Below are 19,921 nucleotides of genomic sequence, written 5' to 3'. Positions count from 1 at the left end.
TATACAAGATTGTTTAATCATTAACAAAGGTTAGCTTTTATGACAGTCAGAATTGCCCCTAATAATAACATGCTGAAGTCGAAGAGTTTGACTTGAGCGTGTCTCAGTTTTGAGATGAATCCAGGCTTCAATTTATGTCTTAGGGACAAGTTTCTATATCTTGCAGACATATATTCATGTCTTGAGTAGAATTTTTAAGACTTTATGATTTTTATTCTGTTAGGTTTTACGTATTTCTAACGGCTTAGAAGAGCCTTCTTAAGTGTTACAATTTTAAAAAAAAATTTGTAAGTGTTATACTCGTTTAGACCCACAAAATCTGAATTTTTTAATGAAAAATGTCCTAATTAATATTGTCCTCTAATATCTTGTATTTTAAATAGAAGATATTTGATATTGTGCCGTAATATCTATATGTCACGTGCGTCGAAGAAAGGGGTCTCATTCTCGAAAGTTAGATTTTCCACGGCGAGTTGTCGAAGTCGACCTGATAGATGCGACTTTTAGGAGAGAGGGAATACTCACGAAATCTTCCCTTTCCACCTACCAATGCATTATCACGCACACATTGTTGCCGTTACCGCATTTCACAGACGGGATATTGATGAGACGCAGAGATGTAGTGGTGAGAGGAGGGAGGTGTTTCACGGAATCTCGAGCTCTCAAGCAAAAGTCAGATTCCTCGGGGACCTAATAACTCAATTAAGCAATAAAAACGCTCGGAAATTTGTTTCGATGGTTTTATTAACAAGAGCAATTTAAAAACTGTCTAAAGGTGTAAAAACCTCGATTTCAATTTTATTAGAGTAAGCCACCTTTCTTCGCCGCACGTCACATATATTATGGTTATCATCAAAGTTTTTAATATCTACATATCAATATATATTTTTTCAGCTCTAGAGTAGACACGTAGGTAGGTACGGTCTACAGGTACCTCAACTCGAATTTTCAATAGATTTGCTATGAAAAATAATATGCATTACTAGGAATGTAACACAACGATCGCAATTCGTGTGAAGGCAGCAAAATTCACACTCATTGCAATCGCTGTGTTTGGGCCCTCGTATTGCAACATACAATTTCTCCGAGCAGTACTTCTAGTTCTTGCTTTCACCGCTTTGGGATTAGAAGATTATCATTATTTTTCCTAATTAAAAAAAAAAGTTCGGTAGTAATTTATACTGTACCTAAAAACTATAAAAAAAACATCTCTTTAATAATTGCGTGAGAAAGTTGTTGATAGAAATCTTTTTTTATATACATTTCAGTACCTACATCATCGATATTGGGAGGACCAGAGTTATATGTTGGTGCAGGAAGCACGATAAACCTAACGTGTGCAATCCACTTCAGCTGGGAACCCCCGGCGTACATCTTCTGGTACTATAACGACAATGTACTTAGTTATGACAGTCCCAGGGGTGGTGTATCGGTGATAACCGAAAAGGGAAGTGACGTTACAACTTCATGGCTGCTCATTCAAGCAGCACAGCCATCAGATTCCGGGGAGTACAGTTGCAAGCCAAGCAACGCGAACACTGCCAGCATAAGGGTTCACGTTCTCAATGGTGAGTGCAAACTCGGATAAAATGGTTTCAGTTCGATTGTGGCAAGGTAGAACGTCTACTATTTCTTCAAGATTTTAGGCGCGTGAAAATACACCAGCTAATAGCAACATTTATTTACTATTCCGAATCTTTCTACTCTCCGAATTTTTCCTCTCCGTATTTTTACTTATTCCTAATTGTTCACCCTCCTAATTTTAACGTTTCCGAATTTTTACCCATTCCGCTTCTTTGGTTTCCGAATAAATACTATTCAGAGTTTTGGATTTCTGATTTATTCCTTTTTCCGAATTTTTGGTATTCCTAAGTTTTACCATTATGTATTATAACCCATTCTGAAATTTTACCTTTCTTAAATTTTATCCGTTCCGAAAAATGAACGGGGCCCCCTGTTTTTGTTCACGTATAAACATTCAAGTTTGGTTTTAAATTTACAAAGAAGTGATCAAGACCTTAAATGATTAAACATCAGTAAACTCCTTAAATATTTAAAGCCGTTATTTCAAATCATCAATTTTAAATATAATGCTATTTTTAACAGTGAAGTTATCACTTCCAAACATTATTTTCACGATATTTGTCAAATCGATATTTCTTATCTTGGCTGAGTTAGGTGTTATCGCAGCTTGTGTCAAATCTTTTATTTATTTAAGTTACTGTTTGTTTTATCAATATCAGACTTTTACAAAATGTTCACAAAAGTTTGAAGTTTCAATAAATTAATAGGATTTTTACGAACTTACGCTAGTTGCAAAATGCGGTAATTTTAAAAATAGTGTTTTTTTATTGTAGCCTGAAGCTCCTCATAATATTTATATTGTTTTTTAAATAATATTTCATCTTCTTAAGCTGCATCTAATCATTCCAAAAAATTGGAAAAGCTGGGAAAGGGGGTGACCTACTAGTCATTCAGAAATTTTGGGGTGAATAGCTAACCTTTTGGAAAATGTTTGTTCTTCTATCATGATTGATAATAACATAGAGGATATTTTGCTCAAAATGCTGTAGCTTGTGGTACAAATGGTTAACTAATAAGATTTCATTTTATAAATAAAATGAATTTAAATTATTATTTTTTAGACAAATATTCACCATAAAATGTTAGCGTAACTAAATTTTAAAAACGAAATTGTATTAAACTTGTATTAAACTTGTATTACAAGTTTAACTTGTAAGTTAAACAAGTATTAACTTGTATTAAACTTTTTAAAAATAATAAATAAATTGTTCATTATTTGTTAGGAATTAGCCTGTAATGTTCATAATATTCGTGGGGACAAATATTTGATTCTACATGACTGAATGATGCAAATATCGTCATGGGAAGAAAGCACAAAACGACAAGTGAGCAGAGTTTAAGGAGGAATTTTGCCAGGAGTTTTGGCCTGAGAGGTCGAGGTGAGCTCACCAGCGAGCTTTTCTTCGATCTGTCTCTTAAACATTGTTTGACGTAAGATTCCATAAGCCTGGTGGAATTTCTTTTGAATTTGTGCCCTGAAATCTATTAAATGGTGAAAAGGAGAAAACCGTCTCTGAGCTTGGAGAGTGTCCTTTTTTGAGTTTGCTGGACGTTTCTGGATACCGACGACATCGTAGTTTATTTATGCGGGGACGCCTACATAATTTGAAGTGGATTGATTATCTCAAGCATCAAATAAGCTGTGGACAAGGAAGTTTGAAAGAGGAATCGAAGTCAACACTTACCGATAAGTACATCAATTATATTGTCTTTGAATTGGAATTTGGGCATTTATTTATGTAATGTTCGAATTTAACTCATGCTGAAAATATTAGTAACGACTCAAGTTCAAATAATGTAAATAGAAAGCGAAATGAAGAGACTATTATGAATCAAAACGATGGTATGTGCGGTAAGACTCACAGCGTGGAGCAAGTTGATGAATTGAAGGAAATGCTTAAAGTAATTACGGAAACATTTTCAAATCTGAATCCCAATATAAACAATAAACCGCAGATAAATGGGTCAAATGTTAAAATCAATATTGAAATGCCAACTTTCGCAAATAAATAAGAAAAGAATCCGAAACGAATGGAGAGAAAGAAAATTCACTAGAAGGGATGGAACGCTTGTAATTTATTTTCATGAACATACAAGGGAAGCAAATTATTTAGATGCTGCTTTGACAGAACACATGCGAAACTATTTTATTATTAGACAACTCCCTTCAAGAGTACAGGATGTTTTAGCAACGGTAGATTTTTCGGATACATCTAAAATTATAAGAACTTTAGCGTGGTTAGATAGGACTGAAAGAGCGGCAGAAAAATCCAAAACTAGAAACCGCGATAGTTTCATTCTAAATGAAAAAGATCAAATAAAATGTAGCGTGGAGTGGAAGAAAGAAATGAGTGAAGAAAGGAATAAATGGAATAAAGAAAATGATAAAAATAAGAGTGAAAGTAATAGCTGGGAAGCTTTTGATAGAAATCAATTTAATTCCAGTAATAACACAGCCAGACCAAAAAAACAAGTGTGCGGATCTGGTAACAAGACACACGTATTCCTATGGATTTTGGGGCGCTGAATTCAAATTCGGTATCTACAATCACCCATCACGTCATCGTTGAGCCATAACCTAAAAAAATTACGAAAAATCATGCACTGAGGCAAATAAATTTCAAAATAATGCCAGAGATGCAAATTTTCACTTCAAAAACATGTCGACAACTGTGAAGGATCAACCCTTGCCTGATATCAACTTATTTAACATAACTTTACCCTACAGAACCTGACCTCACCTAACCTGAATTAACAGAAATTTATTGAACTACACGTAAAGCTCTGGAAACATATTTTCCCAGTAGCAAATGTGTGCTACATCGAATGGGTCAATTCGAGCCTAACCTAGAAATAAGTCTAATCTAGCCTAACCTAACCTCACGAAACACAATTAAACTGATTGTGTTGTCCCGTTGTGTTTGCGGTACCGTTTCATTCAGCTTCGGCTTAACTTACATAGAGGTTTAACCTATCCTAACCTAACGAAACCTGACCTAACCTAACCGATTACGCTGACAACCCTGTTCTTGTGTACTTTCATATTTTGACATTAATTGCAGTAAATGTCCGGAGTTTCGTAATCGCTTGTTGCTAGCATTATTCGCCTGTGTCTGTAACCAGGGCACCTCCACGTGGTGACGGTGGGCAAGAACAAAGGGAACGTTTTCATTAAGACATAAAAGTGATGGAACAACGATATCAGGGTAGATGGGCCGAGGTCATGGTGACTGATTTTTGCTGGATGTTGAAGAGGGAAACGAATGTAGGTCTTAAACGTAAGCGTAACCCTTTGCATCGTTCCTTCAAAAAAAGGACACATCATAGCAGGCAGAAAATAGACTGAAGTAGGTCTATAAATCAATCTAATTACGATAAAAAGCAAGATAAAATTTAAACACGAAAGATAGTATAAATATATCCCTTAAGTGTAAGAAAAGCAAAAAGAAAAATTTTTTGAATAAAACTCTTATTTATTTGCATGTTTAAGTTACAGTTCTATATTTTAATTGATACAAACATTGTCTGGTTAATTGAAATGGGGTCAATTATACTTGTAGTTCTAAGTTTCTTCAAGTGAGTAATGTGCGTCTAAATTTTTAACCACCTGTAGTACACTGAAGCGAATTTTATTGTGTTACAACGGGAACACTTACGTTAAGTTGTGTTGCGTTAAGCAAAATTTCGTTAGGTTCTGTTAAGTTAGATTCATTTGTAGGTTAAGATCGAGTTAACCTATTAAATATAGCACACATTTAAGACTGAGAACCGTAGGCTTACATAGCTACACGTGTGGTTGAATTTCATTCGGCTAGGTTAGGTTAGGTCAGGTTTTGTTAGGTTAGGATAGGTTAAACCTCTATGTAGGTTAAGCCGCCGCTGAATGACACGGTACCGCAAACACAACGGGACAATACAATGAGTTTAATTTTGTTACGTGAAGTTAAGTTAGGTTAGGTTAGGTCAGGTTTTTTTAGGTTAGGGTAGGTTTGACCTCTTTGCAGGTTAAGCCCAAGCTGATTCAAATGGTACCGCAGCACAATGGGACAACACAATCAGTTTAATTGTGTTTCGTGAGGTTAGGTCAGGCTAGGTTAGATTTATTTCTAGGTTAGGCTCAAGTTGAACCAATTCGATGTAGCACACATTTGCTGCTGGGAAAATATGCTTCCAGAGCTTTACGTGTAGTTCAATAAATTTCTGTTAATTCAGGTTAGGCGAGGTCAGGTTCTGTTGGTTAAAGTTATGTTAAATAAGTTGATATGAGGCAAGGGTTGATTCTTCACAGTTGTCGACATATTTTTGAAGTGAAAATTTGCATCACTGGCATTATTTCGAAATTTATTTGCCTCAGTGCATGATTTCTCGTCATTTTTTGAGGTTATGGCTCAACCATGACGTGATGGGTGATTTTTGATACCGAATTTGAATTCAGCGCCCCAAAATCCATAGGAATACGTGTGGCTTGTTACCAGATCCGCACACTTGTTTTTTTTTGTGTGTCTGTGTAATTGGAGAAAGAATGAAAAGGATAATAAGTATGAGAGGTATGACAGGTATGACCTAAATAGGCGAAATAATTGTCAAAATCGACCATACGATCGCGATTTTAGAAAAAGAGATGAAGATAGGAAATATTATGAACAAAATGATTGGAGTGAAATTGATTGAGATTGGAGGAAAGAAAGTAGAGAATGAAAAAATAGAAAAGGTATTGATAGAACGGATATGTATTCTAAATCAAATGACAGAAGAAAAATGGTGGGACTAATCAACGAGTATGACGGGGAATCAGAAGATAGTGTGAATTAATTACAAGATGAGATATAAAATTTTATGGAGAAATGTACTTTAAACGATTAGACGACAGTAATATTGGTCCGTTTACATGTTATTGGATTGGAAATATAAAGGAGGACCTAACGGATGAAATAGACGATAAAATTAATGAAAAACTATTAAAGAAACAAAAATTCGCTAAACATAGATGCCAGTTACTGAATGAAAAAATCTTGAATGAACCAGTTAAAATAATAATAGACACCGAAGCTCACGTAGAATGCATCTCAGAAGAGAGACTAGAAAAACGTGATAAAAATAAAATACTAATGCTTCCAGTGAGTAACATTAAATTGTTGGAAATCAAATTATTACGTCAGTTTTGTTAGTAGTTGCAAAGTTAAATTTTTATATAATATTGGGTACATTTCGTGCGAAAGAAATGGAATTGATACTAAGCATACAAATAAAACTTTAGTAATAAAAGACGAAGCTTTTTCCTACCCGATTGTAAAATTTTTCAACAATTTTTAAATAAATAATTTAAATTTAAATAATGGAAACTCACATGATGATGATTTGATATTGGACAAAATTGAAAAAAACACTTGGGTTTGACAAAAATGAATAAGAATGAAGAACAATACGAGACTTAACGTGATGAAAGAAACGATAATAAACTGAAAAAAGGGCAGATCGGGACACACGAACCATGCGGATAAAAACTTAGGCGACAGCAATCGCCAAAAAAGTAAAAATATCGCAAACAAAAGTACAAGCTACCACCTGCCAGGTTCAACTATCGGGGTGGGGGATAGAAATCAAAACCTTCTAAAAGACAATTTATTTAAAACTAAAATAGTTAAATCCATCAGTCAGATTCAAAATCCATCAGAAAGAGAAAAGGACGATTTGTTTAAATTGTTAATCAAGGACAGAACAATATCTTCTAAGGAACCAGGATGTTTAAAAGGATATGAGCATGTCATTTGAGTAAAAACTAGTAAAAATGTTTTTCTTAAACCCTATACAGTCCCAACTGCAAAAATACCTAGAGTCCGACAAGAAATAAATAAATTATACGAGTTGGGTATAATCGAATCATCAACGAGCGAGTTTTGAAATCCTCTGTGCAAACAGTAGTTTTGTTAGTGCAATCAATTTTGTTCTTGGAGATAAATCATCTGATTTTCTAACAGTTTACGTTGATGGCGTAGTAATCACCTTAACCAATTTTTAAAATAATCTCATACATTTAAATACATTTTTTACAAAAATAGGAAATGCAGGTTTAACATTAAAATTTAGTAAATCACTCTGGTACAGGAACGAGGTCCAATTCCTAGGTTTTCTATTAACTCCGGAGTGTATAAAGCCATACCCAGAGCGTTTGGCAATCGGTACTCGGAGTTTTCGGTTATTATAGTCATTTGTCCACAGATATGCAACATTTATGGGCCCTTTACGAGAATTATTGATTCAGAAAAATAAATACAAATGGACGCAACTCCACGAATCTTCTTTAAAAAAATTAAAAGAAAATTTTCTGACTTCAGTTCCGTTAGCTCACTATTAGCATAGCAAACCTTTTAATTTACAAGCAGACGCGAATAAACAAGGAATTAGCGGTGTCCTTTTCCAAGTAGACAGTGAGGGTAACGAAAGAATAGTGACAGTGATTAGCAGATGTTTATCGCTCCACGAGAAAAATTATAATATTACCGAATTAGAGTAAATTGCAATAGTGTACAGTTTAGTTAAATTACAAGATATATTTTGGAAACTAGTTTTAAAATTATAACGTACCATTTAGCTTCCACTTTTCTTTTGAAAATACAATTCTATAACTCAAGCTTATCTCGCTGGAAATTATTACTACAAAATTTCTTATTTGTGATGAAATTTCGTAAAGGGGCTAAAAATATCGTAGCTGATTTTTTCAGTAAAACAATTCCTGGAAATATTGAAAATAGTTATGACATAAAATTAGTAGTAGCAACTAATTCAAAAGTCAATATGATTGAAAAAAAGTAACTGAAACTGCCTATAAAGTAATAAATTTAATACACCAAGGAAATCCGCTGATTTAAGATCTTGCGAAAATTTCTAAAATGAACAAGAAAGATAATAAAATTAAATTAATTTTCGAAACATTACAATACAATAGAGACACTCCAAATTACATTATAAAAAATGACGTTATGTTATACAAACAAAAAATTGCAAATACTCGGAAATTAATAGATCCTAATCAGATTAAAATCAGCATAATCGATGCAATTCACGTCGAAATCGGTCATATGGGGATTGAAAAAACATAAAAAATGATTGAGCAAAACTTTTACGGGAAACGTCTAAAGAAAAATATTAAAACTAAAATAAAAACGTGTGATCTCTGTCAAAGGACTAAACATCTCAATATAAATATGGAAGGTCAATTTCAACCTATCCTTCCTAGTGAACCGAACGAAGTATTAGCTGTTGATTTCTGTGGTCCATTGCCGGCTGGAAGAGGTGGAATAAAATTTATCAAAACATATTAACTCACCTCCTAGAAATGGAAGAATTCACTCAACCAATATGGGATTGAAGTATGTTTTTCGTCGATTAGACATCCGAAGTCAAATCTCGTTGAAAGGGCTATGAGAGAATTAAGTCGATTTTTTAGGGCGAATTGTTCCAATAAGCATACGCGTTGGGCAAATTATGCGCAAAAAGCAGAAAAATGGCAAAACATCGCTACAACTTCTAGTACGGGATACTCGGCTTTTGAACTTCATTTCGGCACCCCTCCCCGTGTAGAAATAATTCATGGCAAACTGGAATTATTCCAGCGCCACTACTGGATTATTCGTGGCTGTCCGTTCATGCCGAATTAGATTGGCTCTCTTTTTGCGCTATCTATACCTACTAGATAGAAAAATCCGTCACGCAGTTCTATGTAGACCAACTAATGTTGCTAGCCAGAATGTGACATCACATTAAAATAAAAATTCCGTCTAAAATCTAGCTTGGCTCTAGAAAGTACTTCTATTTGGCCTTTGAAAAGAAGGCGTCATTTAAAAACTAATTAATAAAAGATAACAAATTACATTTATTGCAGTGCTGAAATCAAAGGAAAAAGAAAATATAAAGTTGCCTGTGTTGTCAGCGCGGTCTCATAGCGCAGATTTGTTAATTTAATTCATCACTGAATATTGATTGATCTGACGCACTATACATTGTTTATTAGTAAACTACTGAATGAAGGACAAAGATAATATAAAAAGTATTGCTAAATAAAGACATTTTATCGTTAGATTTTCTAGAAAAGTAATTTTTCTTTTCGTATGACATGTGTCCAGTACTCATCTACATTAAAATGACATATTTCCTATCCTCGAATCTTATGCAATGCTACCAACAGCACTCAACTTTCATCATGCAGTGCAATTTTAAAACTGCTACCAAAAGTGTTGGCAACAATGACCGGAACGGGATTGCAAGAATCAGATGTTTGCCATGCAGCTATTCAGTGTGAATACTTTTCGTTTCGCGACCACGAGGTTTTAAGTTTTCCACATCCTTTTTCGATGTAAGGGCGTTGGGATCAACGCCGAAACTCAAAACTGGATTTTCTCATTTTACTCCATAAATACTAGAATTACATATTTTTTAGATAATCAGGGCTTAGTCCTCTTTGCAATGAAATCTTTATTCGGAGTAGAACATGGTACAAGTTGTTTTTTTAATCTAACCTCAGAATTTGAAAAAAAATGTCTGACATAAAAGCTATTGAAATTAAACAATTTTTCACCTCTAATAAAAATTTGATTCAATACCGGAATGGGCCCTAATGATTTGAAAAATATGTCATCCTAATATTCATGGAGTAAAATGAGAATTCAATTTTGAGATTGGCTCCTCGCTACCGAAAGAAATCTCTGAGTTTTCTTTAGCGAAATAGCCTGGCCCATTTGAGTCTATAAACAAAGTCGATTTGAAACAAAATAGTCTCGAAGATAGTTTAAGAAATTTGCGTCCTTTTTAAGATCCTTTTAGTGGCCCTTTTAAGAGTAGTGCGACGGTAATGTAATGTTCCTTTTGTATTCGTCACGTACCTGGCGGACAGAGTTATTTACAGTAGTTGGTCGTAGCTAATCCGCTCTCCCTTTTTAAATTTCTCTTCAAATTATTAACACTTTTTTTAATTGATGAATTTTCTCATTATACTTATTTATAATTATAACTTATATACTGATATACGAGGTGTGTTCAAAAAGTAAGGTGACTTTTCAATTTTCGCGGGCATACGTTGCATACGGTGAGTCTACTCTAAGTAAGAAAAATGTGTATAAGTGGTACAAGCTGTTCCAAGAAAGCCGAGAGGACGCCGAAGACGAACCTCACCCTGGACGTCCCAGCACGTCAACAACAGATGAAAACGTTCAAGCAGTGGAAGAAATGGTGTTGAAAAATCGCCGAATGACTATCAGAGAAGTTGCTGAAGATGTTGGCATATCGGTTGGCTCATGCCATACTATCTTTTCGGACGTTTTGGGCATGAGACGTGTGTCAGCGAAATTTGTTCCAAAACTGCATAATTTTGATCAAAAGATCCATCGCATGACCATATCTCAGGAAATGTTAAATGAAGTCAATAATGATCCTGCGTTTCTCAAAAGGATTATAACTGGGGATGATTCGTGGGTATAACGTTATGACGTCAAAACTAAAGCCCAATCGTCTCAGTGGAAGCATCCTGAGTCTCCAAGACCGAAAAAAGCACTTCAAGCTCGGTCAAATGTGAAGGTTTTGTTCACTGTCTTCTTTGATTACCGTGGCGTAGTGCATCAGGAATTCTTACCACAAGGTCGTACGCTCAATAAGGAGTATTACCTTCAAGCTATGCGCCGTTTGCGAAAAGTGATACGCAAAAAACGTCCGGAACTTTGGAAAAACAATTCGTGGCTTTTGCATCACGATAATGCACCTGCTCATTCATCGTTGCTTGTGAAAGATTTTCTGACCAAAAACAGCACCACAGCCATGCCTCAGTCTCCATATTCAACGGATTTGGCCGCCATTGACTTTTGTCTTTTCCCAAAACTGAAGAGACCCATGAAAGGACATCGATTTTCAACGATTCAGGAGATAAAAACTGCATCGCTGAAAGAACTCAAGGCTTTACAACAAAATGATGATCAAAAGTGCTTCGATGATTGGATAAAGCGTTGGCACAAGTGTATTATATCTGAGGGGGATTACTTTGAAGGGGACAACACAAATATTGAGGAATAAATGAATATTTGTTGAGAAAGCCATAACGGCACCTTATTTTTTGAACACACCTCGTACAATTTTTTAGTTGAATTCAAAAATGTTGTCTTTTTTGGCGTATCTCATTCTATTTACGAAAAACGTTCTATTAATTCCAATTTTAAGCATTAAAGAAAAACTTAGATATCTGAAGTCATCGAAACCCGTAGATTCTGAATTATTATGTTTTAAGTTGTTACTATGAAATTAAAAAAAATCTACTTCTAAATCTTAATCCGAAAGCTTAACAAAGGACCTTTGAGTGTCGGCTACTCTATTGAGATAGCCTCTCTGCTTGTTACTTATGATCATATTCTTATTTCCTTTTCGGAAAGGATATTTTAAAGCCTTCAGACCATTTAAACGAGCTTCCTGGACCTTTAAAAATATGCATCTGAGTGCCTACGGAGAATTTTTCTGAGCTTCTTTGACCTAAAGAATTTTTAGTATATACTCAAAGATTCTTTTCGGTAGGGCTGTTTCCAAAACATTTAAAATTGACATTTTCTTTTTTATCAATAACATTTGGAAACATTCTGTCAAAAAAGCACATACGAGCTATATTCCATTTTTCTTACAGAAATCTGGAATTTGTTAATATTCTCCATGTAGCTCATAGTGCTTTTATGTCATCAATGATTTAATTATAAAAATAAGTATTAAATTTGGAAGCTAGGTCGCATCTAGATCTACTAGATTTTACTACCGATACCTCAACAAGTACAATTGGAAAGTGCGTGCGAAAAATGCAAAGGCAAGCAAAGTTACGTGCAAAAAAAGAAAGTAAAGTTTCCAAAGTACCGTTAAACGTAGGAGATCAAGTGTTATTAAAAATCCGACAATAATCGATTTTGGAGAAGCGCGAAATTAATAAATTTTTCACATATTTTGCGGTCCTTAATAAATCAAAACAGAAGTGCATACTAACGCTTTTAAATTAGTTGATTTACGTGACGACAAAAACTAAATTAGCATTTACAATAGGGAAAGTTTGAGTAAATATTATGGGAAAATTGAATATCATGCTCCTAGCAATAAGAAGATCGTTTAGAAATTTAAATAAATGCATAGAATGTACAGATATAAAAAGAAATTTTGTTAAATTGACGACAAAAAGTATTGTAGGAGAGACGAGAAAAACAAAAATAAGGTTTTGATTTTAAAAACTAAAATGTATATAATACGTGAAAAAGTATGATCAAACAATGCAGTTTTACTTCGGAATGAATTATAATTGAAAATTGAAGAAAAAAATTTTCTGGTGATTCTACGGAAAAATTTGTACTTTCGAGGTTTTACGACTGAAGCTGATTACGCCTTTCCTTTTTTACCATACGGAGTTTTCTTTCAATTCGATCTGCAGTCAGAATCGAGGCTTTTTGCGACTACTTTTCCTAAGGCTAAGTAATTGCAAAGAGGGATTATGTAATGATCATAATATTTGTGGGACCAAATATTTAAATATCGTCATGGGAAGAAAGCACCAGGCGACAAGTGAACAGAGTTTAAGGAGTAATTTTGCCAGGAGCTTTGGCCTGAGAGGTCGAGGTGAGCAGACCAGCGAGCTCTGCTGCGATCAGTCTCTAAAACATTGTTTGACGTAAGATTCCATGATCCTGGTGGAATCTCTTTTGAATTTGTGCCCTGAAATCTATCAAAAGGTGAAAAGAATAAAACCATCTTTGAGCTTGGAGAGTGTCCTTTTTTGATTTTGCTGGATGCTTCTGGATACTGACAACATCGTACTTCATTTATGTGGGGACGCCTACATAATTTGAAGTGGATTGATTATCTCAAGCATCAGACAAGCTGTGGACAAGGAAGTTTGAAAGCCGAATTGGAGCCAACACTTACCGATAAGTAGATCAATTATATTGCCTTTGAATTGGACTTTAGGAATTTCTTTATGTAATGTTTGAAGGTGTGAATGAGTCACTTGCGTATAAGAATATGAACGAAAATTGAATGATGGTCATTGTGCACTATATATTTGTAATGTTTGAATTTTAAAGAAACTGCTTTGCGGTTTAAAATATAACAGTCTAATTTTTTCTTTCAACCTGCTGTTATTTATCAGAAGTTGAAAAGCATTATCAATAGAACACCCAATAAAAACGAACACTTCCAAGTCATATATTAAACTTCAAATTGCAATATCTTATCTTTGACGTAAATTTACAGCACGAAACACGCAGTGATTTATCTTAGAGCCCTGGCCCCATACTGGACTAACAGTTATATAATAACTGAAAATTATTTTCGAACATGCGTTTTTTAACGCTACGCTAGGTCATAATTGTATTTTTGAACGAATTGTTTCTAAACTTCATTTACATTTGATTTCTTTGTTTTATCTTTGGGTCAGTTAAATTTGCCTAAAGTGCATTCTTACTTTAAATCAACTTGCCATGAGTAATTTTTATCTTCGCCCAATAGAAGCACCAAATAAAAATGGAAAGGGAAAATTGCAGAACATTATTTTTTCAAACACTTTTTTGTTTTGCCTATAGTTATGCTAAAAATAATTATCCGTGTGGAAAAGTTAACTGAAATCAGACTAGGTTTCGAACAGATAGTCACGTACCATAATGTGCCATTAAAAAAAGAAGTATTTAAATATAAATAAAACTTTGTATTGAAATTAAGATATGAGTTACTTGCAAATTTTTAGAAGTACACGTCAAAATGAAGTGTCGTCAATAGTGGTTCAATAAGCTAGGTTTTGTTATTTCTTCAAAAGCATATATAATTCTTATCTAGGTCATGAAGAAATTTGGTCATCTACATCTTCACCTTTGAAATCCGTGTTCACATCGAGGGCCATTACACGTCAGGAATATTAGAATGTGCAGCTCACCGTTCGATTTTAATGTCACTGCGTGAAGTTATAGTGCCATATAAGAGACATTTCGAGCCCAAAAGATTTTTTGGCTTTTCGAAATTTTGGGAGTTGCGTCATGTTCAGTTTTTGGATATTATTTTTCTAGAATAAATAAATAAACTATAGAATTAAGAAAATTGTGAAAATTTGCCTAGAAAAAATTTTAAATGTTGAAAATCTATTACTCAGTACTATAAATCAAATATACAAACAAGTGATCACGATAGACATTTAAAGGCTTAACATTACACCACTCATTAACGCTGGCTGAGAATTGTTCAAAAAATTTGCTTATGATATACAAATAATACTTAATGAAAAACATTCCTCTCTTAGCTGTCATAAATCTGTCTGATAATAATAATTAACATTTAAAATATACAATTATTTTTTGTTGACATAAAATGGGAATTTCTTAAACCGGAGACGCGATTTATTATTCGCACGGGGTTTTTTGATGAAAGTTATTCCAATACATATTTGTTTCTTTTGCAATTTATTTAATTAGATGAATAGCAGGAGACTACAGGAGATATTTTGTCTATCTTCCTATAACTGGGGTTAGTTACTTTAAGGGGCGAGACATACTTGCTACAGTAGCGCCCACTTTGGATGCTCTATGGGTAAACCTTATATAAGGCCAAGTACAAACTTAAAGAACGATTGGGTTTATTAACATAATTTTTTATCATAAAAAATTCAGATTAATGAAAAAAGCATGATTCAAATAGACTTGTGTTCAGTCTTTCATAAAATTGAAATACTTTGTTATTTAATTTAACTTTTTCTTAACTGGGCTCTCCAGCAGGACTCCAATTGGCTCTCAATTATGGATTGGAATATGCTAGGCTTATTTTCACACGGGACACACCTAGTCAGCAAGAATATTCCGAAATCTTGGAATTTCGGTTATGTCTTCCCTTATAAATAAATTATCTCTAAATTAAACACTTATATGTACATCAAGCAATCAGATCTTTAGATAGAATAAGAGGCTTTGATCCCTGAAAGATTTAACGTTCCGTTAGATACTAGTAGATACTAATATGAGAGTTATTAATTGTGATAGGATTGGAATGATCATTTTATTACTCGTATGACGAATATCTCAATGTGGACATGAGTAGCGACTTTCGATACATGTATAAAGAAAATATGTTTTTAATATATATGGAATGCGTTATAGAGGCAAAATCGATTTCCTTAAATAGGGTAATATTTACAATCGTGCGATTATTAATTTTATCGAATCATTCTCAATGCAATTGCACAGCTATGGATACTTCTTAGGTTGATTGCTAGGTCAGGAAAGGCACGATTTAACTTTCCCATTGAAATAGAACTTGAGCAAACTTGCGTTTTCTGCTGAGCGCACTCAATATATCCTAGCTCTACTTCCCTTAGTTTTCGATGAGCTTAAAAGAAACTTAAATTGGTACTATTTATTTTTTCGTAAATACAAACCACAACGTTATAAGCCTCACATGATTATTACATTATCATTAGAATTATTACTACTATTATTATTATTACAACTCTTTATTGTTTATTTGAGTGTTGTAAAATTGTGATTTGCATTTACGAAAAAATAAATAGTACCACTTCAAGTTACTCTTAAGCCCATCGACAACTAAGTGACGTAGAGCGACGATATATTGAGAGTACACAGCAGAAAACGCAACTTTGCGAAAGTTATATTTCAATGGGAAAGTTCAATCAAGCATTTTATAAACTATCAAACTATTTCTATAACAGGGTGGCCAAAAAACTCTTGAAGAGTTTTTCATTTTTCTTGAAAATTTATATTGAAATACTAGCGTTGTAATCTTATAACATTTTAAACATAGGATCTAAATGATTTAGATTTTATAATGGAATGAAAACAAGTTCAGATTTGAATCTTATATTTATTTATTTATTTCAAACTAAAAATATGCCTTTCTACTATAAAAACAAAATTTGACATTCTAGAAGACAAATTTTCAGCAGAAAACATGAATTTTCGGCAAAAAATATTACTTTATAATAAAATACTTAAATTTTCAACCAAATATTTTAATTTGAAAAAATTTAAATTCTACCAAAAACTGACATAGTTTCAACCAACCTATTCAATGACGAAACTAAAAAGTGTAATATTTAAAAAAAAGTTGACTTTTACATCCGAATAGATTAATTTTCAACGAAAAAGTCTATTTTTGTTGCACAGAACTCAATTTTTGACTAAACAGTACCATTTTTAAAAATAAAAATTTATAACTAAACAGTTGCATTTACGACAAAATAGTTAAAAATTGGAGCACAAGAGACAAATTTCTAACAAAGTAGTCGAACTTATAATCAAGTAGATTAATTTTCAAATTACAAAGATGAATTTTCAATCAAATAGTCGAATTTTTAATTTAAAAGATCCTAAATATCAAACAAAAACAGTATCATTTTCAGTCAGATACTTCAACCTCTAAGTCAAAAAGATGATTTTTTCATAAGGCACTTGATTGTTAAAGAATGATTGCGTATCAAATTCCTTAATTCAGATAGTGCGCTTTTAATACTTTGAATCATAATTTTGGTTTATTTTTCATGTTTTGAATTTGAAAATATAAATGAGAAAAAAGACTTTTTGGAGACTAAAAAAAACTGGTAAATTTTGGTATGCTAAAATTAAAAAAAACGGCCTATCGTATGAAAAAAATAGTTGAAGGGAATTGTGTAGCTACGTTCTGGAACATACGCCCTTATGAATAATTTAATTTGTCTTGTGTCGTTTCTTCAAACAGTCAATTTCATTATTTATAATGTCATTTTTTACGATTAAAACGAAAACCACGCGTATTATCAATAAATTATTATTTTTTAATTTTTAGATCTTTTTGGTTAAACAACCTTTCTCTTATATCTTGTGTCATTTTATCACTGTTTTTATGAATAAAACGAATACTACGTGTCCTATAAAAAAGTGATTCATAACAAATTTTTAGATACTTTTTGAGGGCATAATGTTTGTCTCATAATTTTTTTCCTACCTTGCATAGTTTGGCAACAAAATACAATTTTTTATGACTTTTTGTTTGATCAAAATTTGAATTATCAATTTTTCGAAAAAAATCAAAAAGTTGTTATGATAATCTTGTAGGATTATTATATTAACATTTTACTTTTCATAAAAATACGTAAAAACCTGCTTTTCGGATTCAAAGGGTCTCAAAAGGGGGTCATTTGACAAAAAATCGTGGGGTCAAATTTTACACAAATCTAATACCTTCTTTGATGAGAATGTAAAAAAATTAATTATGAACGAATAACCTAATAGCTGATATTTAATAACAACAGAAAATAATTAATTTTGAACGAAACAGTTGACTTTTGAACCAAAGAGTTGAATATGCAACCAAATCATTAAATTTGTAACAGGCGAACATTCAGGCCTGAACAAACAAAAGCGGAACGGATTAAAATGAGTTTGTTTCCACCCACCGTCACCCAATAAAAAGCGCCATAGATGATTTTCACTGTATATACCTTTAAATCTGTTTTTTCTTTTAAATATTTTTCTAACTATCAATGCTTTTTAATCATCAATCGTCAAATCTAAATCCAAAATTGTATTGGTTAGTATGAACAACCATGATGACACCTACGAATCCAATTTTAGACGTAGTCACTTTCAACTATAGATAAAAGTGTATACTAGGCGTAAAATTGTATTGTATTGATGTATTAATCCATTGATTCTTTTTATATAATTCACTCACGGAACTGAAAGTTATAATTCTTACATTATCTAGAGTTAATGATTATTAAATGCCTGAAGGTGTTTTGATAACTAATTCGTACAAAAAACCTTCATGATCTTGTTTGTATTTAAATTATGATTCTAACGATTTATCAAATAAAAAATTGTTTTAATTAAAAATTTAGTCAATAGATGTATACAATTAAGTAATGTAAAACTTAAGTAAAAAATGTTATTTCATTGCAAAATAATTACCCACTTCTGTTAATTGCAATCTTTATAAAATGAGGAATTCATGAAATTTATAATAGCAAACAAAAAAGTAATGAGCGTAAAAAATGGTTCAAATAATAGGGGAGAAGCATATTTAAATTCCACCTTACCGCATATTCAAGGTCTTTCTGAAAAAATAAGATGTTCTCAAAAAATGTAATATTGCCTCTATTTTAACAATAACTATACTCTAGATTAGTTCCTTTTGAATAAAAAATATTCCGAAAAGATTTAAAACTTAACAGGCGTCATTCCCAGGTGCGAAATTCAGTCGGATGCCAGAGCTTGACCATCGGCCCAAAGTCGGCCCTGCTATCAATCGTATAATTTGTGGCAGATTGGTCGGTACGACCGCAACAATTCGGCCCGAATGTGATCAAGATTTGGCCCATCCGTCGACGTCACATGTGCCCGTAACATTGGGTGAACCTAACCTACTTCATTTCGATAGATCGGCTTTCAGCCACCGTTGATCAGCTCGTATTATTGGGAGGTTGATTTGGTGTGTTACACTTATTTAGATATCTTTTAAATTATCAACTTTAAAGTCAAATCAATAAAATCGAACAAACTTTTTCAATTTGTGGCACAATATGACAATTAAGAATGTCAAAATGAAATATTCAATATTATTAATTAAATACTGGCACACATTTAAGATGTATCTATTTTAATATGCAACAAAGTCAATTGTAAATCCTGAAAAATTATAAAATTCCAAAGAAGCATCGAACACTAAATATTTTCAAAGTATAGCTTCACAAATTAATCAAGCTTCTTTTCAAATTAATCTATTAAGAAAGTACAACAAATACTGAAAAATTATAAGAGTCCTAAGAACACTGAATTTCAAAGAACACTAAATATTTTCAAAGTATAGCTTCACAAATTTATCAAGCCTCTTTTCAAATTAATCTATTAAGAAAGTACAATAATTTGTTTTTAAAAACAACATGCGAGAACTAGGAATTCGAAATTTAATCACGTTAAATTTACTATCAAATAGTGTATTAGAGTGAATAACCTATCGAATATAAAATTAAAACCATAGTCATGTTTTTTATATTTTGAATCAGAATTTTAATTTTTTATCAATAAATAAATATGACCGACAAAATGGCCATTTTTTCTATGTTGAGACCCCCTCAGTTTTATAGAGTAACATTAGTTCAAGATCCTCCAAGATTATATAATAAACAAGCAAATTTATTATAAAGAAATGATTTGCACATAGAATGTTTTCTACGATTTTCCATAAGTTTACGTTTTTTAAGTTGTATTGAAAGAACTTTGGATAAAAATAATGTAATGACTGAGTAATTTCTTCGTGAAATTGTTATTATTAATAATATAAGTAAATTTAATTTCAA

At 32.6% G+C, this 19,921-nt stretch overlaps 1 protein-coding gene across 1 annotated transcript in view; it reads left to right on the top strand.

Annotated features, from left to right (window-relative positions):
• LOC117182656 (peroxidasin homolog) overlaps positions 1 to 19,921 on the top strand; it is a 182,819-nt gene that overhangs the window by 137,173 nt on the left and 25,725 nt on the right. Inside the window, exon 4 of the mRNA XM_033375759.1 lies at positions 1,269 to 1,568. Coding sequence (XP_033231650.1) covers positions 1,269 to 1,568 — 300 coding nt within the window. The remainder of the gene's footprint in view (positions 1 to 1,268; positions 1,569 to 19,921) is intronic.

The sequence above is a fragment of the Belonocnema kinseyi genome, chromosome 2 (assembly GCF_010883055.1).
Source record: "Belonocnema kinseyi isolate 2016_QV_RU_SX_M_011 chromosome 2, B_treatae_v1, whole genome shotgun sequence".
In the NCBI taxonomy this organism is placed as follows: Eukaryota; Metazoa; Arthropoda; class Insecta; order Hymenoptera; family Cynipidae; genus Belonocnema; species Belonocnema kinseyi.
Note: the sequence above shows the minus strand (reverse complement) of the source record. Positions and strands in the feature narration are given on the sequence as shown.